Raw genomic sequence first — 23,753 nt, 5'->3', positions numbered from 1 at the left:
GGGACTTAAAGAATTACCTTCCCCTGTAGCACAGAGTATTATGCATTAAAATATGGACATATCCTATAGCATCAGTTTCCTGTGATTTCAGGGGAGGGGAGGCTGAGCAACAGTAGGTCTTGTTCCTTCCTGTCATCATCTTCATCATCATCTTCATCATCTTCATCCTCCTCCTCATTGTTCTTTCTAACAGATTAGTATTTGATATTAATATCTATCCATTTTGGGTACTTACATGGACCGTGTTACATTATTATCTGAGTCTTCACAGTCCTTAATGTATTTATTTCTGCAACAAGACTGTGAGGTGGGGAGTAGTATTATCCCTATTTTATAGATGGGGAACTGAGGCACAGAGACACTGTGACTTGTCAAAATTTACAAGAAATCTGCAGGAAACAGAACTGAATCCAAGTTTGTGCAGTCCTATGTTAGCACCGAACATTCGAACCATCCAGTATCTAATGTGCAAGTTTTGCCCAGCTCCACAGGATATGGACTTTCAGGAGTAAAGGCAGTTTGAACTGATAGATACCCCATCTCTTCGTGCAGATAAAACTAATCCCATTTTTAAACAGCGCTTGAATCCTAAAAAAAGACGTGCCAGAACTCACTTCTCCCTTGGAGCCTGCTGACACTGGGTTCACTCACTCAGGGCAGCAAAGGAGGATTAGGATGAGGCACTATGCCCCTGCCAGGACCCTTCAGCCTATACAGTGGCAAAAGGCACTCCCCTCCTCAGCCTGGGGGGGAGGGAGGAAGTGGTGCAGCTGCACTGACCATATAGGGGGTAGGGACAGGGTTGCTATGAAGAGGGGGAAGCCTCCCTTCCACGCACCTAGCCAGCTCTTAGGAAAGGCCCCGCAGCTGCCACCTCTGCTTCTGGCCATGCTTGGGACAGCAATGCAGGCGGCTTGCCACCCAGGACCCCACGCCTCATGGAACCCCCAGCACCTCCCATTCTCCATGGAAGGCCCTGGTGCTGCACAGTATCCCCCAGCTGCTGACCCTCTTGTGGCAGGGCGCTCAGAGAAATGCTATGGCCTGTCCTTCCAGCCTGCAGCACCAGGACTCTGGCATGGGCTCCCATGATGGGTAGGGATTCAGGTGCCCCAGCTGGAATCTTGTACTAGAGAGGGGTCCCCAGCCATGGGGCTGCCCATTCTGCTGTCTCAGGCATGGCCTGAAGAGGAGGCAGTGGCTGCTGGGTCTCCATTCAAAACCAATCAAAAGTGGGTGGGGGTGAAGCAGGCTGCCCCCCTCTTCCTTGCACCCTTGTCCGAAGTAGTGGAACACCATTCCATCTTCCCAAAAAAAGTTCCAAAACACTGTTCCGGAGCACACGGGCACCAAAGCACTGCTTGTAAAAGTTATTAAAATGAAATATTGGCCAAACAGCAGTGTATATTTAAATTGTGTTTCTACTTTGAAATGTGATTGTGAAAATTGCAGCATTATACTCGACAGATCTGCTCCTTGTGTGTATTCAGTTTCAGATCTGCTGAGTTAAATGATAAAAATAAGTTCTTATTGCTTTTTGCTCCTGTTAGACTTGTAAAACCAACACATTTGAGAGCTGGATTCTGTTCTTCCTTGTGCATAATTAACAATTTGTTTAAATTCCAGTTACTTTACATAGAACTGCACCAAAGTAATCATATGTATTTAACTCTCCTTGTTACTGAATCCCATTACTGTCCTGGAATAATCATGGGATGTGGCCACACTTTTCTGTGGAATATCTACCAAAATGATATACCAAATACAAGAGAAAAGTACATTTGGTTTACATATGTGATATGTAAATCAGCAATAAAATGGTTAACAGCAGTTTTATCTACAGAACATTAGATTTGTAGCCACATTTTTCAAACTTGGATGCTTAAAGTTAGGCACCAAGTAAAGGTAACTTCACTTTAGAAATGCTGAAGGTTTACTGTTCCTATTGAGTTCTACATATAGATAATTTGTAAATTTCTCTTGCCTTAAGTTTTTGTTGTTTTTTCAGCTGGCATACCTCGTTCAGTATTAAAAGACTGGCGCAAAGTAAAGAAGCTGAAGCAAACCGGAGAATCCTTTTTGCAGGATGACTCTTGCTCTGAAATAGGGCCCAATTTGCAGAAATGCAGAGAATGTAGACTCATTAGAAGTAAGAAAGGTGAAGAACCAACTCACTCTCCAGTATTTTGTAGATTTTATTACTTTCGTCGGTAAGTTCGCTGTTTTTTTAAAAAGTTAATTTTTGGTTTAAAAAAACCCCTTCCTTATAGTCATGTTTATATTTCTCAGTTCCTTTTGTGTACTGGCCCTGTTGTAGGTTGAAAGAGGCAGGCTTTGTGTAAAACTGCAGCATTATACCAGAGACATCTGAACAACTAACCAGCCTTCCTGAGCCAGAAAAAAGATGCAGTAGTGGTTTTTTTCAGTCTAGCTTAGAGAGAGAAATCATTAATCTGTCTTTAAATTGGTGAGAAAGAGCCTTGAATTCACACACAAATCACTCAATTCTGGTAATACCCCTCAGGCATGATTATGGGAGTTTCCCTAGACAACAGTGAGAATTTGACCCCTTCTTCTTACAATTGCCTTTGGCCTACGTATGCAAAAGAAGATTTCCCAGAATATACTCTACCATAATTGGTGCAATACAATGCTAGTGTGGAAGTAGAGCAAAACTAGGTGTTGACTTGTACAAGTGGAATACTTACCAATGTAGACTCATTCACTAGGAATTTAAACACTCAGTTGCTGTTACACAGACTGATTTTTGATTACTTCAGTGTTTGGCTTAAAATGTTTTTCTGTACTAAAGTATACATACACGGCAATGACCTGCTTACTGAAAGTACTGCTGTGTTCTCCTTAGATTTGTTCTTTTGGGGAAAGAGAGTATTGGAGGTTAACTGAAAGCATAGAACAGTTTTGCTACCATTTTAAAATTCAATCATTTACTTTAAAAAAACAAAACAAAAAAAAAAAAACCTTTAATTTTAAATGTATTGTAGTATCAAATGGAGTTTATTTTCATTGTACCAGACATGAGATCTGAATTTAAAATCAAGATTGCTTTACTTCTAAGAGTCTTATCAGGCTTTACTGTAATAAAAATCAGTGGATTATTTTTGCTACCTGCTGATTAAGGTGAGGGGGGGGATCATTTTTGATAGTGTAACAGTGGTCATAAACTACACTTCAGTCCTGAATGTAGGACGTTGAGTTTTACTGATGCTGATACTATTAAAATACTTCATATATGTATCTGTTTATAAATAAACTAGTGTAAATTATTCTGTATTATAAGGGATTGTATTGTTCAACAATACTGCTTTGATACAGGCTTACTAAGAGACCATTACAACTACTTGGAAAATATTTCAAATGTTTTTTTTAATTAAAATGATACAAAGTAGGACACCATACAAATCTTAGGCATTTCAAAGGTAAGAAATGAGCTGACCTGGTTACCTAGAAGTAATGATCTGTGCTGCCATATAGAAACCAAAGTTCAGGTTTGAGATCCTTGTTCACTTGACCGGCAGGAGTGTTAATATAAAGAAAATAGGCACAGATTGAGTGATCACTGTCAGCCAGCCTCCAAGAATCAGAGAAATGAATTAGATCAAAACTTTGTTGGCAAAAAAAAAGAGAGAAATGCCTTACATTAGCATCAGTTTATTAATTTATGTGGTGATAAGTGTTAAAGGGAGAGTCAAGTAAATTGGATCGAACAAGTGATTTACCTGAGCAGTTATTCTTTAGCTTCAGAATGTCCTCATTATTTCTTCTTAAAACTGAACTTTGTAGCAACAGAATTTGTTCTATAGAAAACATGTTTTTCCTGTTTGCTTTAAAGTTAATATTAGTCTTTTTATCAACTCTGGAGGACTTGTATTGAGGTTTCTGGTTTAGGTCATGTGAAAATATGAATTTGGTTTCATCCAAGTCACTTAATCTACATCTTAAAATAACAATTCAGTTTCATACAATTATCAGTCTACACTCTAGAGAGGAAACAGGATTGAAACAAAAGAGGCACTGCAGATCAGAAATGAAGGGTATTGAGAAAACAGTGGAAGGAAGCTTGGATGAAGCCAGTACTATTAGTTCCTCACTTGATGGAACATTAGATTCACTTTAATAATTTAAATAAATAAATAAATAAATAAAGGATGCGAGGGGTGGGGACAGGGAGAAGGAAAGAAAGGGTATATGTGTTTGCTACTGCAAAGATTGAACCTGATAAACCTGGTCAGTATTCTTTTATAATAGCATTGTAAAATATATGCAGTCTGCATGCAGACATGTTGGTTAAAATGGTTTTTAATAACAGCAAACAAAGTTTAGAGTGTAAAGTATAATGAGGTGTATAGTTAAACTATTTGTTTCCATTTTTTAGGTTGTCTTTTAGTAAAAATGGAGTGGTTAGGATAGATGGTTTCTCTTCTCCTGACCAATATGATGATGAAGCAATGAGTTTGTGGACACATGACAATTATGAAGATGATGAAGTAGACCTAGAAACTTCTAAATACATTTTAGACATCATAGGTGATAAATTTTGTCAGCTAGTAACATCTGAGAAAACAGCCATGTCCTGGGTGAAGAAAGATGGTAAGGAAATCTTTATATTCTTTGTATTATTCTATAATTCTACATGAAAGATTATAGCTCAGGTTTTAGACTTCTCTGTTTGATCCTTCCATATATTCAATGTAGCTGCATGCTAAATCGTTTCATTGGCACTACAAGAATGCATTAAGAAAGGCTGTCTGTGTGTGCCACACATCCTGTTTAAGAGGCAATAATTATTTCTGTATTTTGCTACAGAAATTTTCTAGTTAATATTTGTCATTGATTTTTGTCTCTTACTTTGCAAAAATATTGATTCTTAACGCAGAATTTTGCTACATAATAGTCATAATGCAGTCAAATTTGTGTGTATTTAAGACTTCTGTATATAGGGTCACTTTTGGATTTTTTCTTTAATTGCTTCTGAGAGGAAAATTATGATTGGTATTTTTAGATGAACATTTATTTCTGTGCTACAGTTTACAGATGTTTGCCTTTAAATTTTGATACTTCTGTTTATTTTGTGTTTCAGCCAAAATTGCCTGGAAGAGAGCAGTGAGAGGAGTCCGTGAGATGTGTGATGCATGTGAAGCCACATTGTTTAACATTCATTGGGTCTGCCAAAAATGTGGGTTTGTGGTCTGCCTAGATTGTTATAAGGCAAAGGAAAGGAAGAGTTCTAGAGGTCAGTTTATAATTTTATATGAACTAGACCATTCTCTGTGTTGTTTATTGGAACATGTTCTAGAATTGCTGCTCCAGAAGGTTCGGTGTCTTTCTGTAACCAATAAATGCTATTCTTGTTGCGTAAAGCACAACTTTTTCCTATTTCTCAAAGCTTTCTCACTTTTGTCATGACAATATATAAAACCAACCCTTCCAAAAAGAATTGTCACAGTTATGGAGCTAACTGACCCTCTACCCTTTTTGTTTTCTTTGAATACATCCTCACAGGTTTTAGACCTCTTGCCCTTACCTGTCTCAAGGTTAAATTTTGCAATTCTTCCTCTTTTATACTGGGACTCCACGTGCTCCACTCTATGTATGCTAACCACTTGTTAACATGAAGGCTTGTCTTGATTTGAGCACCTCTCTTTGGGAACCTCTGACCAGGGATACAGACCAACAGCCATCTTAAAAGAAAATAATTTTATGTAGTACAGTATACTCCTGATTTTCCAAAACCCTATTATCTGAACCGCCACAGTATTAAAATACCTTCTTTATCCCCCAGCAATGCCAGCATGAATAATAGAGCAGAGACCCCTGGAAGCAGGAGAGGCCACCCAGCTGCTGAATGGCTCCTGTGATAGTGCAGGGAGCCCTCTGCAGCCCTACCCTCACGGGAGTGAGTGAGTGGGGCAGTGACAGAAAAGCTACAGAGGGCTACCTGCACTGACGCAGGGCCATTGACACCCAATCCCAGCGGGCACAAGGTGTAGGGAAGACTGTGGTCCTGGTGGGGCACAGCAGAGTCCTGACCACTCTGCCTCACTAGGACTGCAGCCTATAACATTTTTATATAAAATTTTCCCTCTTACATAGGTCAGCAGCAGGGTTTGAACCCACAACAGTCAGTTCCGCAGCTTAGACCTCTTCTGATTTAGTTATAGGAGTAATTTGTGATTGAAACAGGCAGTTGTCTTTTATGTGGATGATCTTGTAAAGGGAGACATGACAAACTGTTTGCCGGGGGTTATGTAACTATTTGGGAGATGACACTGGAATGTTAGATATCAGGATTCCTGGGTTGTATTCCTGGGAGCAAAGCATGGTCTACAGCAGGGGTCCCCAACACGGTGCCCACGGGCACCATGGCAACCACCGTGGCATCTATGTGCTCCCACCTCCTGCCCACCAGAAAAGCAGCTGCCGAAATGCCGCCAAGAAGCGGCAATGTCAAGAAGTGCTGCCACCGAAATGCCGCTGATTTTCAGCGGCAACGCCTCTTGACGCTACCTCTCGGCGGCATTGCAGCGGTGACACTTGTTGGCGTTGCCGCATTTCGGCAGCTGCTTGTCCGGCAGCCATGCTCCTCAGCGGCTAGTCGTCAGGCGCCCGGCACACTGAAAAGGTTGGGGACCACTGGTCTACAGCCTGCATAACCAAACATAAAGTTTAGTTTTAGATTTGTCCAAAATGTGCTATGTCTGTCAGCATTTTATTTTTTGAGAACACTGTTTGAACATTTACTAGTTCTGCAACCTATGAGTGATTGTTCTGTTGTACAATATCTATTAAACATGTGCAAAATTAAAGACTAGGAAATACACAATTATGAAGCTGTCTTTACACATACAGCTATATAAAATGAAAGAGATGATTTAGTTATATTTTTAACTTTGCTGTCAGGCACTTTAGGCATAATACTTGAGTATTGTACTATGATCAGGAATAACCTCCAGTTCTGTAATTAGCTCAGCACAGCCCCCTGAACCCACGGGATGCTCTGTTGACTTCACTGGGGCTCTTGTGTAGCTGTCCACCCACACAGAGCTCATTGGGGGATTGGAGTGCAGATTAGAACTGATGTACAAACGTTGCTAGATATAAGTAGGGGAAGGCTTTCCCTAATTCTAGTTTCTATGCATTCTTCAAAAGGTCAGTTACAAAATGTGCATGTAATATGGTAATAATAAAATTTGAGTAAATGTTTTGAGACCTGTTGTACAATAGTGGTATTTTGTTCTTGGTATATGACACCTACATGATTGTTTTGAAATTGTATACTTTAAAGTTGTCCTGTAAAGTGAGTTACAAAATTCTTTCACTTTTAAGAGTATATCCTTAATGTTTCTAAGATCCGGGAAGAGAGAGGTATTTGGTGCATTGTACATTTAAAGCATATTTTCCTTACATTATAAAATGTGCCGAACATATCTCTTAGCCTGCCTATTTGGGGCATGCAACATATATTGCTACAGCTGAATAAAATTGAAAATAGATTTGATCCATTAAAGATAGGTAGCATGGTACAGTAGATGGAATACCGGACTGGGTTCCATTCCCATCTCTGCCCAAGATAACACAGCAGATCAGTGTCAAGTCACTTCCCTGACTTGGCTTTTTTTTTTCTTCTTCCACCCTTTGCCTTAATTTATGTTTGTACAGTGCCTAGCTAAATGGGGCCCCCAGCAGTAGGGCCTCTATGTGCTACTGTAACCGTAGAGATTTTGACAATACAAGCTGTTCTCTACTCATCTTTCTATACTATGTTAGGAATTGTTCAGTGAGCTAACTTTAGTTGCCTAAATGGCAACTGTATGATGGATTTTTACTCAGGCAAAAATAACAGATCTAAATATAATAAAATGAATAAGCTTTGAAACTTGGACAAGGATCTATGTTGTGGATACTACTGTCTTTGCTTCTATTTTTATTAAAACCCCATTCTGATTGTCTTCTCTGTCAAACTGTTACAAACAAAATGTTTGTCATACAAAATACCAGTATAGAACCTCAGAGGAGTGTAAGTGTAGAGGCTTCTAAACAATGGATTGGGAATATCTGTGAATTATATGATTTAAGTAATAAAGCCACAGGTGAAATAAAATAACTGGGAATGTTGTTATTTTACAGATAAAGAATTATACGCTTGGATGAAATGTGTGAAAGGACAGCCTCATGATCACAAGCATTTGATGCCAACTCAGATTATTCCAGGCTCTGGTATGATCACATAAAAACAATTTATTCATCATTTCTTTCTGTGTGGAAAGACCACATTAATTTTAAATAGAACTTCTAGTAATTTCAGATATTACTTTTCAAAGCTAGCTGTAGCACAATATATCCTCACCAAATAAGTGGGGAGTACAGATTAGGGATTGGTGCAGAGGAACATGGAGGACAGGACGGAGGTTGGAATTGGTGGATGTGTATGCAGGGAAATAGAGAGAACAGGGAAGGGAAGAAAGTAGGGTTTACACTTGCCTGCATTACGCTTCTCCAGAATGGTCTAAAGCAGTCAGAATGTACTAGTAAATCTGACCATAAACGTTAAAATTTAAAAAAATATTGTGTTGACATTATATGCTTTCCAATAATAGAAACATTACATGGTAACATTCTTTTGGGGATTCTTGTTTATTTTTCATGAGTGAAATTATTAATAAACTTTTTAAAAAGTAGAAAATTTTCAGATAGTGAAACTATTGTGGTGCAGTTTAGGTTGAAAGTATGAATGTATAATTTAGGGTAAAAAGAAATACAAGAATGTTTCAATTATCCCCAAAACAAGCTTTGTAACCCCCCAAAAATTCAGACTTTAACTTAAAAGAAATCGAAACATTTAGGTATGGAATACCTAATACAATTGGGGAACCTGAAGAACCTTAACTCGGCCCTTTAGTGATACCATAAGGGGAAAAAAATTAAAAATCAAATGTGTCTTTAAACAGTTTAAGTAAAATCATTCTAAATGGGACAACAAATGCGTAATAAATATAAACTTATGGTTATTGCTTGGTATTATTTCAGGGGAAAGTTAGGGCCTCCAAGCAAACTTCACAAATTTAGATTTCTAACTCTCAAACACACAAATGCCATACCAAAATTGGGTTAAAAATATTTAAGTTGCCAAATGAAGCACTCATCTCAGAGAATGCCAATGTTAAGACTGCCTACATATCCTCAGTTCTGTCCCCTTGTGCACATCCATTATTATGTAGTGTTTTAAATAGGGATGTAAAATATTAAATGGTTAAATAGTTAACCGATAAGTATTAGTCTTATCGTTAACCCTCCCTCGTTCACCCACCTCCTTCCTTCTGGCTGACAATCAGCTAGTAGAAGACCTCGCTGGGGGCCAGGGCCTGTGCGTGGGTCTCGAACAGGTTCTCCTGCAGCAGAGACTCCATTTAGGATGCTGGTAAGAGGTGACTGTAGGGGTGGGCATCATGTTTTTTTGTCAAGACGCGTCTCCACACAGAACCAAGTGGGGATCGTGCAGAAAAATAGTATGTGATTATATAATTAAATACTGTATCTTAAAGCTTGTACAAGAGGCAGAATTAAGAATAAGAGGACAATCTTAACTTTGTTGTTTCTTTATTTGTGAATGCTTAAGAATCTTTTGAGCTTTTGGTATGGAATATAAATAGTTTTATAACACCATCACACTTTTGTAAAGAGGATCACAAAATAAATTTACATTGTTCATGAAAGAACTGTTAATGGTTTTCTTTATTCCTACTTTAACTTATAGTTCTGACAGATCTTCTAGATGCAATGCACAGTCTTAGAGAGAAATTTGAGATTAAATCCTACTGTCAGTGTACCAGCAAACAGAACATGCAAACTGGGAAGTTCCCTGCAATGAATGGTGTCTCTCAGGTGAGTCTATACTATATTTAAGTTTGGAGTTTAGTGTTTAGACATGTTGATAATTGTTTATTTTTAAAAAATATTTGAATAATATCAATAAATCAACTTTTTCATGAATTTTATATGATTCTATTTTGTGTAATATATTGGCAAATTACCATTGTTGCTACTTTTTTGCTCATATTAAAACAAAGTATTATATTTAAAAATAAAATTATTCTGCTCTATAGGTTTTACAGAATGTCCTTAATCACAGTAATAAAATTTCTCTGTGCATGCCTGAGTCTCAGCAGCCGAATACTCCTCAAAAGTCTGAGACAAATGGCAATTCAAGTCCAGGGAGTGATGTAAGCGCAGACAGCAAGTTAACTCCACCAGAATCCCAGTCACCACTGCATTGGTTAGCTGATCTAGCAGAGCAAAAAGCCAGAGAGGAAAAGAAAGGTAAATATTAGAGATGCTAATGGTAAGTGCGTGTTTTTGGGTGCTCCAAGAATTTCTGTTGAACTCACTATAAAAAAATTCCATATTGGGTTTGGTTTGTGTCATAAGTAATTAAAATGTCACATTCTCTAATCTTATAAACTCTGTGCTGCCTTCTAGGGGCATCAGAACTGGTAATTAATTATTTGTTGAATATAACAGAGAAGCCACTAGTGGAATGCATGTGTAATGTGTTAGTGTTTCCCAGCCCCTCTCAGCTACAGCATCTCTCATTTGTGACAGGTGCACACTCAGCTACATGTCTGAGATGTTGAGGAAGGCCTTTTCATGGTACACTGTTTGACTGCATTTTGAAGGATCTAATTCATCCTCTGGTGTGTTTTCAGGTGAATAAAGCACTAGTGCTACAGTATATTACCACCACTATAAAATGCAGGATGCCAGTGTTCGAATTTCTACATCATGACACAATCATGTAAATATCCCCCCCCCAAAAAAAATCTGTTTTATTTTAGAAAATAAAGAATGTCCTCCTGGAAAACATACTAAAGAAGAGAGAGACCAAGACAGTTCAGAGTCTCTAAATTGTAAAACATCTCCTCCTGTGTCCCAGAACAACGAACAGGGCTCAACCTTACGAGACCTCCTGACTACAACGGCTGGCAAACTGCGTCTGGGCTCTACAGATGCTGGCATTGCTTTTGCTCCAGTTTACTCTACAGGAACAACAGTGAGTGTATTACCAGAATGCATGGGATTTTGAAAATTCACACAACTTGTTTTGGTACATTTTAATTAGAACAGCCTAATGACTCTTGCTTTGAATATTAATTTATAGTTAAATATGTAAGTAAACATCACTAAAGATTCCCTGAAAGAAAGGTAATGTGCATGTTTAGTGATGATTGATACAGATTGTAAATAATTTGGACATTTATTTAGATTAAACATTGACTTAGTTATTTAAAGAGAGTTGAATATATTCATTGTCATTTTAACTGCAGTTCCCTGATTCCAGATGATTATTTCAGTAAACATTTCTGTGGGTGCAGTATATTAGTATATAATTTTTATTTATATTTAATATTTCTGACATTCTGTTGAAGAAGGTAAATCTGAAATTTCCTATTAAACTATTTTTGTTTTTTCACAAGGGTGGCAAAGGTGGAAGGACTATGCCAAACATTCTTGATGACATAATTGCTTCAGTTGTAGAAAACAAGATTCCACCAAATAGACCACCCAAGATAAACGTAAAATCTGAACTGAAGGATGGACCAAAGGATGGTCAAAAGTCCATTCTGGATGATTGCAGTAAATTCTACAGCGATATTCCACATTCATGGATCTGTGATAAGCACATTTTGTGGCTCAAAGATCATAAAAACAGCAGCAACTGGAAACTCTTTAAAGAGTGCTGGAAACAAGGAAAGGTACATATCGAAATGCAAAAGTGACTCTAGGTATAGGATTCCATGCTTGTGTGTCTGAGACTTTCAGATCCATTCTGCCCAGTTTACAAGTAAAATGATGGTAATTCAAACTTTCAGCTGTATTCGATCAGCAGTGCTAACAGGAGTAAAATGATAGTAAAACCTAATTAGTCAGTAAAGTGAACAGGTATTTTCATCATACTATTATTATTTCACCATCAGCAGTAGTTTCTCCCTCCATCACCAACCCAAACTTCCCCTAATTCAATAGCATGACCTTTAGAACTTAACTTCCCAAGATCGGTAGTTCTTTTCTTTTTTCTTTTTTTTTTAAAGTAGGGCATTAGAAATAAATAAATTTAACATCTAAGGATATAAAGACTACTGGAAGAAGTCTGAATACACATCTTTTGTTCTCCTTGGCAAATACAGAATATATATGTACTGAAAGTAGAGTTTAAAATAAAAATGTAATTACTTGAGTTTTTTTCCAAAAGGTTATAAAATATATTCATAGATTATTTGGATCCAGTGATGCAGACTGTTCATATTATTTTGGATAACTGGAGAAATTCTAGACTTCTTATTTACACAAGTGTAGAGAAATATGGGTTAAAAATAGTCCAAAGTTACAGTTTTAATTTAAGTTTTTCCATTTATTATTCTCTCTAAAATTAGATAATAGAAAGAAAAATCAGATTTTACTTGTCAGTAGGTGCTGTGGGAGAGAAACAGCATATTAAACGCACTACTCTTCATAATTATAATAATACTAGAAGATGGAATTAAATTAGCCACCCTAACTGTATACATTACTAACAGGCATTTGCAGTTACAGAAGAAACTGGGATGGGGGAATGAAAATAATCCAGACTGATTGAGATTAGAAAATGAGACTGTTAAAAGAAAAGCATAGATACACGACATTGGACAGAACTTCATGTGTTCGTATTTGAAATGGTTTTTCACAACAGTAAGGGTTGGAAATGCAATTTTTATTTAAATGGAAACTTAAGTTCTAGGTATTGAAAGCTCAAAATCTAGAGGAACTGAGCGATAACGCTCCCTATGCACTGGGGAAAATTTCTTATCATTAGAGACCAGCCAAATTTATTTGATAGGGTATTTAATAAATGTAAGTATTGTGTTCCTTTTGGTGGTTTTGTTGTATCAATCAAAACTGAAGTTTGTCTCACTGGTCTGCCACATTTACTAGCTTGTGAGGTTGTATAAGCAGAAAATGTAAATACATATGCTAAGAAGCACTAAATGTGTAGCAAAAAACTTTAGAATGACTTGAGCTCTTCAGTATTGTGTGTTCTTCTTTGAGTGCTTGCTCATGTCAATTCCATTTTAAGTGTGCACAGGCTCATGTGCACAGTTGTTGGAGATTTCTGCCTTAGTGGTATCTGTAGAGCCGGCTGTGGCACCCCCTGGAGTGGCACTCCTGTGCGGTGGTATATCAGGTGCCACCAGCCCTGCACCCTCTCAGTTCCTTCTTACTGCCCGTGACAGTTGGTTGGAGTGCCTTGTCTTGCATCGCAAGAGCAGTAGCAGTTTTTCCTCATAGACTTCATTCTGTTCGTTGTTGTATATAGTTCATAGTAGTTAGTCATAATGTTAAATTAGTAGAGTCACTCCAGGTGACTGAAGCCGCTCCATCACTGGCACCAAAGGATAAGCCCAACAGGGTGCAACAGCATAGGCTGGCGGAACACCCCTGGTCACCAGACCACAGGCCTCTTTCGTCACGACCTTGGGCACTGCACCCCAGCTCTCCGGCCAGGAGGCCTAGGTTCCCGACAAGATTCCCGCCTACTAGGCATGGGACTCCGGACTTGAGGCACCATTCCCCGTACCGCCAGTACCGGTGAACATCTATCCACAGGTCACCGCGGCACCAGTCACCCTCAGGTGATCTCCTTAACGTCAGTCACAGCCCTGGAGGGGTCGTTCAGGATCTCGGCACTGGTCTCGTTTGCCCCAGTACTGTTCCTCAGGCAGGCGGCGCCGCTCACCATCACCCCGCCCACCAGGGTCTGTAGACAGACTCAGGAGTCAACAGCCCCGCCGTGGTTGCTGGAGAGCCAGTGATCGGGGTCGGACCACAACTTCAGCCCGTCGCCGAGGAGGGACGATTCTCCACCAGTGCGGGAGACTGGGACAGCACCAGCCACAGTGCTGATGCAGCAGGGACAGTACCCGCTCCCCCAGTGCAGTACTGGGGAGTACCGGTGATGCCGGTCCAATACTACCAACCCTCCCTGGCCTCATTGGACAAGCAGGCTGTGGCACTGCTGTCAGATCATGGTGCTGAGGCGGTGCACCGCACCAAGGGAGCCCTCCCCCGACAAGGACCGAGACAACACCCTCCCACAGGCCCTGCAGTTTTTATCGTCGTCCCCAGACAAGACAGTAGCCGGGCCATCTCACACCAGCAGCCCTCCAGACGATTTTAAGGGGCATCAGGCCCTCCTTAAACGGGTGGCTGATAACCTTGGCCTGCAGATTGAGGAGGTCGCTGAGGAGGCAGACCTCTTCAGTGTCCTCTCGGCCACCGCACTGGCTAAGATTGTGTTGCCTGTCCACCCAGGGGTGCTCAAAAATGCCAAATCAGTGTGGCAACCCACTCCTCCATTCTACCAATGTCAAAGAAAGCGGAAAAGAAATACTATGTCCCTGCAAAGGGTTTTGAGTATCTGTATTCTCATCTGCCCACAGCTCCACTGGTCATGTCCATGGTGAATGAAAGGAACAGACAGGGACACCTGAGCGGAACACCAAAAAATAGAGGCAGAAAGACTAGACCTGTTTGGCAGGAAAGTTTATTCAACGGCCAGCGTACACTTTAGGGTCTCTAACCACCAGGCCCTGCTGGGACATTGTAACTTTAACCTGTGGGACTCCCTTAATAAGGTGACAGAGGCCCTCCCACAGGACCATGCCCAAGAGTTCGCTGCATTGGTGAGCGAAGGCATGGCAGTGGTCCGGGCAGTCCTCCAATTGGATGTGATGGACTCGGCTGCCAGGGAGGTTGCATTGGCAGTGGCCATGAGAAGCAACTCCTGATTGCAGGCTTCTGGGCTGTCCCAGGAGATGCAGACCACGATCCAGGACCTCACATTTGAGGGTTTGGGGCTCTTCTCTGAGCTGACTGACTCTAGGCTCCATGGACTCAAGGACTCCCATGCCACCTTCCACTCCCTGGGCTTGCACACCCCTCGGCAGGCCAGGAAGCCATTCTGACCTCCACCGCTGCCTCCTCAGTTGCAGTCTAGGTCCTGGAGGTCTCCCAGGTCTGACTCCTACAGGAGGAAGGACAAGGATAAGGGGCCTAAGAGACACTAGCCGTCCTCTTCCCACCTGGCTGCCTAACCTGACCCACTCAGAAGTCAGGGAGGACAGAAGCAGTAATTTTGAGGGTGCGCTCAGGGATGGTACTCCAGCCAGTGTACTGGATCCAACCCTCCCTTTCCTCAACTGCCTCTGCCCTTTCCAGTTGGCCTGGTCCCATGTCATCTTGGACTGCTGGGTGCTCGATACAGTTTCGTTGGGCTACAGCCTGCAGTTTATAGCTGACCATCCCTCCCACCGTCCTTCTCCGTCCCTCTTGGGACCCTTCTCATGAGCAACTCTGCGTTCAGGAGGTCGAAAACCTCCTGTGGCTGGGGCCAGTGGAAAAGGTTTCTTGGAACATGGAAGAAAGAGGGTTTTACTCCCGTTACTTCCTAATTCCGAAGGCAAAGGGGGGCCTCAGACCCATCCTAGACCTGCGTCACCTCAACAATTCCTTCAAGAAGTTGGAAGTTTTCCATGGTCTCTCTAGCCTCCATCATTCCCTCCCTGGATCCAGGAGGTTGGTACGTCACCCTTGATTTAAAGGATGCATACTTCCATATTTCCATCTTCCCGGGGCACCGGCACATCCTCCACTTCATGTTGGGCCAGTGCCATTTCCAGTTCACGGTGATGCCCTTTGGTCTCTTGTTGACCCCAAGAGTATTCACAAAGTGTACAGCACCAGTGGCCGCTTACCTGAAATGTCAGGGGTCCAGGTATACCCCTACCTCGATGACTGGTTGATAAGCGGCCAGTCCCTGGATCAGGTGCGGAGGCATCACGATGTGCCACCTGTCATGAAAGTCACCCATAACCCAGTGCAATGCAGGATTCATTGGAGCGGTCCTTGACTTCACTCAAGCCAGGGCCTTCCTCCCTGAGACTCAGTTCCAGGCCATGGCAGACCTCATTGCGGGCCTGCAGGTCCACCTGCTCACCAGCGCTCACACGTCTCACCTGAGACTGTTGGCCACATGGCAGCATGTACTTACATGGTCTGGCACACACGTCTCTGTCTCAGACCCCTTCAGGCCGGGCTGGCATCGGTCTACATCCCCCACTGGCACAGTGTGGACAGGATGGTCAGGATTCCAGACAGCATACTGTCATCCCTCCTCTGGTGGCAGGATCCCACGTCAGTGGTGGAAGGAGTTCCCTTCGTGGCCCCAGCCTCGTCGGTGACTCTTGTCTCCGATGCATCAGACCTGGGCACTCTCAACACTCAAGGTCGCTGGTCAAGTTGCGTTTGTGCCCTGTATATCAATGTCAGGGAACTCAGGGCAGTTCGACTAGCCTGCCAAGCCTTTCTACCTCAGATTCAAGACAGGGTGGTGCAGGTCCTGATGGACAATACGACTACAGTGTCCTATATCAACAGGCAGGGCAGAGCTGGGTCATCTGCCCTCTGTCAGGAAGCCCTCTGGCTTTGGGACTTGTGTCTGCAGCACAACATCCATCTCGTAGCCGCTCACCTCCCAGGGACCAAGAACGCTCTGGCTGATTGCCTCAGCAGGACGATCTCTTCTTGCCACGAGTGGTCCCTTCATCCAGAGGCAGGGGCGGCTCCAGGCCCCAGCACACCAAGTGCGTGCTTGGGGCGGCATGCTGCGGGGTGCGCTGCCGGTCGCCAGGAGGGCGGCAGGCAGCTCCGGTGGACTTCCCGCATGCGTGCCTGCGGAGGATCCGCTGGTCCCACGGCTTGGGGCGGCGAAATGGCTAGAGCCGCCCCTGTCCAGAGGTTGTCGGTTCCCTCTTCTGCAGGTGGGGAACTCCCCCAGGTGGACCTGTTCGTGTCCAGGCAGAACAGGAAATGCCATGTCTTCTGCTTGATTTGGGGGCATGGACAGAGAATGCCTTTCTCCTTCTGTGGTTGGGGGCTCTGATGGACTCCTTCCCTCCAGTGCCATTGCTGCCCAGGGTCCTCACAAAGATGAAACAGGACCAGGTGAGGGTCATCCTCATAGTGGCAGCATGGCCATGCCAGCACTGGTTCAGCAGTCTGCTGGACCTCTCAACTCCGTTCCAGCTACTGCTCAGGTTGGACCTGTTGTCCCAGAACCATGGCAGTATTTTGCACCCCAACCTGGCAGTGTTACATCTGATGGCCTGGCTGCTGCATGGCTAAACATGCAGGAGCAGCAGTGCTCAGCTGGTGTTCAGCGTGTCCTGTTAGGAAGTAGGAAGTCCTCCACTAGAGCGGCTTACTTGGCCAAGCAAAAACGGTTCACCTGCTGTATTGCAGACAAAGGTATTCCTCTCAAGCAGGCTTCGCTGCAACTTGTTCCAGACTACCTGCTGCATCTCAAGCTCCAAGGCTTGTCCCTCTCATCAGTTAAGGTCCACCTAGTGGCCATCTCAGCCTACCCCCTGCTGTTCGAGGGCAGATCAGTTTTTGCTCAGGATATCACGGCCAGATTCCTTAAGGACCTAGAGCGCCTCCACCCGCAAGTTAGGGAGCCCTGGGATTTGAATCTGGTGCTGTGGCAGCTCACGAGTCCTCCCTTTGAGCCTCTGACTTCCTACTCTCTCTCCTGTCCTGGAAGGTTGCGTTCCTGGTCGCAGTGACATCAGCCCACCGAGTATCCAAGATTCGGGTGCTCACCTCAAAGCCACCGTACACAGTTTTCTACAAGGACACGGTCCAGCTAAGGCCGCATCCAGCTTTTCTTCCCAAGGTAGTCTTAGTTTCATTCAAGCTAGGACATTTACTTATGTGGCTTTGGAAAGAAGACCGGTAAGTCAGAAGAGGAGCGTAGGCTGTGTGCCTCACACATCAGAAAGACTCTTGCTTTCTACATTGACAGGACGAAGCCACTCTGTGAGTGGTCGACAGGATGAAAGTTGAAAGAATTTCCTCTTGGATCACTGCCTGCATTCACTTCTGCTGTGACCAAGCAAAGGTGCTACCCCCTGCGAGTGTCACCGCCCACTCTACCAGGGCACAAGACTCTTCAGCAACCTTTCTGGCCCATGTGCCTATTCAGGTCACCTAGTCTTCTGTCCAGATCTTTACATCCCACTATGCATTGACCCAGCAGGCCCAGGACAATGCTGGCTTCAGTAGGGCAGTACTGCAAGCCACTAAGCTGTGAACTCCAAGCTCACCTCCGTGGATACTGCTTGTAAGTCACCTAAAGTGGAATCACCATGAGCAAGCCCTTGAAGAAGAAAAATGGTTACCTACCTTTTCATAACTGTTCTTCGAGATGTGTTGCTCATGTCCATTCCATTTTCCACCCTCCTACCCCATCGGAGTTGTCAGCAAGAAGGAACTGAGAGGGCCTGATATATTGCCGCATGGGAGCGCCGTTCCAGAGGGTGCCACAGCCAGCTCTACAGATACCGCTAAGGCAGAAACCACCAACAACTGTGCACGTGGGCACGCGCCCACCTAAAATGGAATGGACGCGAGCAACACATCTTGAAGAACAACAGTTATGAAAAGGTAGGGAACCGTTTTTTCTCAGTTCATTAGTAATTACAGTTTTTGAATGAAATATCTACACTGATACTAGAATAAAATGTTCTCTAACGACAGTTACAACACAAACAGTTTGCAGAAGAAGAATTGTGATATGTGCTGAGGATAACTGAAAGTGTGACACTGTACCCAACGAGTTTTATACATTTTAAATAATTGAACTTTTTATTACAGAACATGAATTCTTAGTCTTGTGCTTGTTCTATTTCACTGTTTAATATCTGACTGCTTAGATATCTGAACTTTTGGAGAATGAATTAGTAGGATGGGTAAGTAGCATATATTGGCCCTTTCCCCATATTGAAAGGTATATTTTTAATAGATTTTATTACTGTGCTCAGAAGTTTGTAAGGCACGTCACAAATAGTTTTTTCAGTGTCAATGTAGATATTTGATTCAAATTCTGTAATTACTACTAATAAATAAGAAGGATTCTCTGAAATCGTGTTGAAGATTAGGCAACAGAAAAATTCTCAATGAAATCCTGACTATATTGAATCAATGGCAGTTTTGCCATTGACTTCAGGGGATCAAGACTTCACCCCAACACTAGGATGTATTTAATTACTCTGGTTTAATTGAAGAAGCACCCTCTTGAAATGCAGTTTGTATTAGACTTTTAACATTTCCTTTATTTTTAAGCCTGTACTAGTGTCTGGAGTGCACAAGAAAATGAACATCAACTTGTGGAAGGCAGAGTCAATTAGCCTAGATTTTGGAGACCACAAAGCCGATCTCCTGAACTGCAAAGACAGCATTATTTCAAACACTAATGTCAAGGAATTCTGGGATGGTTTTGAAGAAGTTGCAAGTATGTTATTTCAAGTATATTATTCCAATAATCATAAATACCATAGCCACATATGCTGGAAACTGTAAACAAAGGATACGCTTTAACCATGGATTTTGAGGTTTTGAAGATATTTAAATTCAAACACAAATTTTAGCCAATCTGTTTAGAGAGTACAGAGGCTTTGCATTTTGTACGTTTGCAGAATGGCATAGATACAATATATACCATAATATTTTCTATTATATGAATTTTAAAGTAAATTAAATATCCAATTTTGAGCTCACCTATTTAAATGTCTTATCTTGGAGTTTGTAAAATTAGTTGCTTAGCAGATGCATTAATTTTCCAAGATATGGTACAATATACATTTGTATAGCTGAGATCAGAATGGAGCAGTTAAAGCTCAGTTGTATCATCCAGTTCAGTATAAAGAAAACACCTACAATGTATGTAGTTTTGAATAATTTGTATATTGTTTACAGAACGGCAAAAAATAAAATGTGGGGAAACAGTTGTACTAAAACTGAAAGACTGGCCCTCTGGTGAAGACTTCAAGGCTATGATGCCTGCAAGGTATTTCTTTATTTAAAATTCATAAATTCATTATGATGATTTTATTCATCTCTCAGAAATCATATGCCTCCAGTTGCACTGCTACCTCGATATAACGCCACCCGATAGAACACAAATTTGGATATAACGCGGTAAAGCAGTGCTCCGGAGGGGAGGGGCTGCACACTCCAGTGAATCAAAGCAAGTTCAATATAACACAGTTTCACCTATAACGCGGTAAGATTTTTTGGCTCCCCAGGACAGCGTTATATAGAGGTAGAGGTGTATAATCTTCGTCCTTTTGTTCTCTAGGTATGAAGACTTATTAAAAAGTTTACCATTGCCAGAATATTGTAACCCAGAAGGAAAATTGAACTTGGCTTCCCATTTACCAGGGTTTTTTGTACGTCCAGATTTGGGACCCAGATTATGCAGTGCGTACGGTAAGTATCTATTAATGCCATAGAAATACAGGAATTGCCATACCCTTTCATGCCTGTATTCCCTTTAATCCAGTATCCTGTCTCTGACCATGGCTAGCATTTCATGGTTTAGAAGAAGGTGCAGTTGTCATTTAGTGAGCAATTATGGATAGAACATAAGGGAAATCACTTCTAATCTCTCTCAATTAATGATTGGTTTATGCCCTGAAGCATGAGGGTATTCCTTATACATTGTATATTTTTATCCTCTCTAATCCAGTTGTGGATATTCTCTACAGAGTAATATTGCTTTTATCAGTTTCACTTATTAATAAACTCCAAAGTCTTTTAATTTTTCTGCCTCTATATTTATTGTATGTTGAAAACTCAAAAAACCTATTTAGAACAGACTTTGCTTCCCTCCATCTTTCTGCACTCCAGCATCTCCCACAGTTCTGGCTGTCTGAGCTCTCCTCTCTACTCTGCACCTCAAGGAGGCAAATCAACATTTTGGCGCTCTGGCCATGCCCCCCCGCCAGATTCTCCGTCTCCGCAGCAGCAGGCAATTGACAGGTTGATTGTTCCCACCCTCATTTGTCTAGTTCTTCAATATTTTACCCAGTTTTTCCAGAAGTAGTGAGCAGATTTCCCTTTTTCAGATATCTCCTCCTCCCTGGGTTAGTTAACACTCCAATGGTTTAAATCACCCTGAGCCTCCACTGCAGCATCTACCTGCCGGCTCCTCTGCCCCTATACAGGCATGGCAGAGCAGCCAAGAAAGCACTGGATCAAATCTAAACTGCACTCTATTTATGAGGCAGCCTTCCCAGGCTCAATAGACCGGGAGTTGTGCCCAGACAGCTGACACTCACTCCATTACATCCCAGAGCTATGAGTTGGACAGGCATCTGGGGTCTCCTTCCCACCAAAGCAGCTGTGACTCCATCATGGGAAAATGGACCAGGAACTCCAGTGCAGAACAGGGAGAGGCTCCAAAGATGAAAAGGACCCCAGCCAGTTAACTCAGGAGGTAAGACCTGGGGGATTCTGGAGAACAAAGCATGGAGGCTTGCAGGTTAATAGATCCCGCCCCCTTCCCCCCCCCCCCCAATACCCCTACAAGTCTTAACGTGGGTCTTGAGTGCCCTGGGAAAAGAAGCAGGGCTCCTAATCAGTCTTCCTCTCTCCTGGTTTGACAGAGGGCTCTGGCAGTGTGTCTCCCCACCCCAGAATGGAACCCAGCAGGGGAGAATTCAGAGAGAGATCCATTGAGATGGCTTTAGGCACAAAAGCCTTCACCAAAGCCGCACCAGAGCTTCTACACTCCTACTGTGCCTAAAAAGAGCTGAAAAACAGAGAAAATCCAGATGGTACAAATCTTCTGACTCTTGTCCCTCCTCTCTTTGGAAGGTGAGCTGTCGAGGGCTGAATCCAAACAGGTCTGGGGAAAAAAATAGAGGTGTTTTTCCCTCAGAGAAATTCCAGACTGTGCAGTAAGGTTGTCTCCATGATTCAAATTCAGTCTGAGACAGCTGTAGCATTCCTAGCAAGGGATGTGGTTATTTCCTCAGAAGGGGAAATATGCCTGAAGAAGTCCCCGGGTAGAAAGATGAAGGCCACTCTCAAAAAGGCTGCCTCTGCCACCCTCAGGACATCCCTAGTAGCTACATGTCTTGCAAGAGCATCTCTCTCCTGGATGGAAGATCTCAGAGCCCTTAAAGACAGAGATCACCCTGACATTGGTTCCATTTTAAAGAAGGGCTTCCTAGCAACAGCATTGCATCCATTGAAGCATCAGCTACAAATGAAGTCCTCAGTCCAAGCCAGGGTTTCCAGGTCTGTAGCCAGATTCTACTTATGGCTCCAACCCTGGAAGGTGACTACCCACTCTAAGCAGGTGCTGTGCTCGGCCAAGTTCAGAGACTCTCCCTTTTTTGGAAAAAAGCTGGATAAGATAGTGGTTGACAGTGCTGCAAAATCCAAACATTCTCTTTCTTTCATTGATAAGTGCCCTCAGAAAAGAATATAGACTGGCCTTCAGACAGAGCTGCTCCTTTCAGCCTTTGTCACCATAGAGTTACCAACAAAGGGTCAACGGATTCCCCAAAGGAAAACAGTAGAATCGAGTTTTGGGGGAAATCTAGAGTGATCTCAGACTCCCTGCAAGCCCATTTTGACAAAGATTGCATATAGACTCTGCCCAGAACTGAAACTAGGGGACAAAATTTCCCATTTCCTGGAGGAATGGTTTACACTGACCACAGACAAGTGAGTGAGGGGTATAGTGAGCAAGGGATATTTCCTCAAGCTACAGCTCCACCCCATCCATTCTTCATCCAGTCTTCCATTTTCAACAATCCCTTAAAGCACAATTTGATCCAGAACGAAATATCTCATCTTCCAGATATGGGAATGCTAGAGTGTGTTCCCTCAGAAGAATGGTTTTCAGGGTTCTACTCAATCTTTTTCATTTTGCAGAAATGCACAGCGGGTATCAGAGCTGTTCTGGACCTCAAAGGGCTCAGCAAGTGAATGAAGAGAACAAGATTTTGGATGGAGACTCTGACCTCTATCGTGTCATCCCTTGGGCGGGGAGACTTCCTGACTTCAGTGGATCTAGGATAGGGGTGGGCAAACTACGGCCTGCGGGCCAGATCCAGCCTGTCAGGGCTTTCAATACGGCCTGCAGGATACGTCCCTGCTGCTTCTGGGATTCCAATATAGGGGTTCAACTCCCTATAATGGATGTCAGCACAGGACATTGTCCACAAACGCATGCCCTTCTGCTTTCCAACCAACTCCAGCCTGGAGAGTTTGGTAGCACTTTTGAAGACCCAAACAATTCAGGGTCACTGGAGACCCAAGGAAAGGGCTCATGGTATAAACCCTCCTAGAGCTGAGGAGTTGTCGAGCTGTTTCTGCAGTGCTTCCAGACCACTGTAGAGGAGAACCATGTCCTGATTCAGTCAGACAGCACAATTGAAGTTGCATATTTAAACCAAGGGGGAGCAAGGAACCTGGCACTATACACGAAAGCAGTAGAAATAATGAGGTGGGTGGAGCACCTTTCCTTTCCTTCAGAGCATTCCACATAAAAGCGGATCTGAACCAAAAGGCAGGCTAGCTCAGCAGGCTCATGGTTGTCAACTACAAGTGGTGCCTGAATAGGAGGTTTTTTATCTCATAGTTCAGATGATTGGTCTCCATTCAACTGACCTGTTGACAAATCACATGAACTCAGAGGCCATAATACTTCACCAGAATGTCAGACCCCAGATTATGTTGCCTTATCCCACAGTTGGCTGCCGGGTCTACTCTACATGTTTCCACAACTGGGAAAGGTGGTCCAGAAAATAAAACAAGAACAGGTAATGATAATACTGGTAACACCACAT

The 23,753-nt window shown here is 42.7% G+C and overlaps 1 protein-coding gene across 2 annotated transcripts in view; it reads left to right on the top strand.

Moving 5' to 3' along the window:
* JMJD1C (jumonji domain containing 1C) overlaps positions 1-23,753 on the top strand; it is a 311,545-nt gene that overhangs the window by 263,245 nt on the left and 24,547 nt on the right. For both annotated transcript variants that reach the window (XM_045023354.1, XM_045023355.1), the window contains exons 11-21: positions 2,009-2,210; positions 4,397-4,611; positions 5,102-5,254; positions 8,149-8,238; positions 9,776-9,903; positions 10,125-10,338; positions 10,854-11,068; positions 11,493-11,771; positions 19,234-19,402; positions 19,867-19,957; positions 20,249-20,379. In XM_045023354.1, the coding sequence (XP_044879289.1) occupies positions 2,009-2,210; positions 4,397-4,611; positions 5,102-5,254; positions 8,149-8,238; positions 9,776-9,903; positions 10,125-10,338; positions 10,854-11,068; positions 11,493-11,771; positions 19,234-19,402; positions 19,867-19,957; positions 20,249-20,379 (1,887 nt within the window). The remainder of the gene's footprint in view (positions 1-2,008; positions 2,211-4,396; positions 4,612-5,101; positions 5,255-8,148; positions 8,239-9,775; positions 9,904-10,124; positions 10,339-10,853; positions 11,069-11,492; positions 11,772-19,233; positions 19,403-19,866; positions 19,958-20,248; positions 20,380-23,753) is intronic.

This window comes from Mauremys mutica, chromosome 7, assembly GCF_020497125.1.
Source record: "Mauremys mutica isolate MM-2020 ecotype Southern chromosome 7, ASM2049712v1, whole genome shotgun sequence".
NCBI lineage: Eukaryota > Metazoa > Chordata > Testudines > Geoemydidae > Mauremys > Mauremys mutica.
The sequence above is the reverse complement of the archived record's forward strand: the minus strand, read 5'-3'. Positions and strand labels throughout refer to the sequence as shown.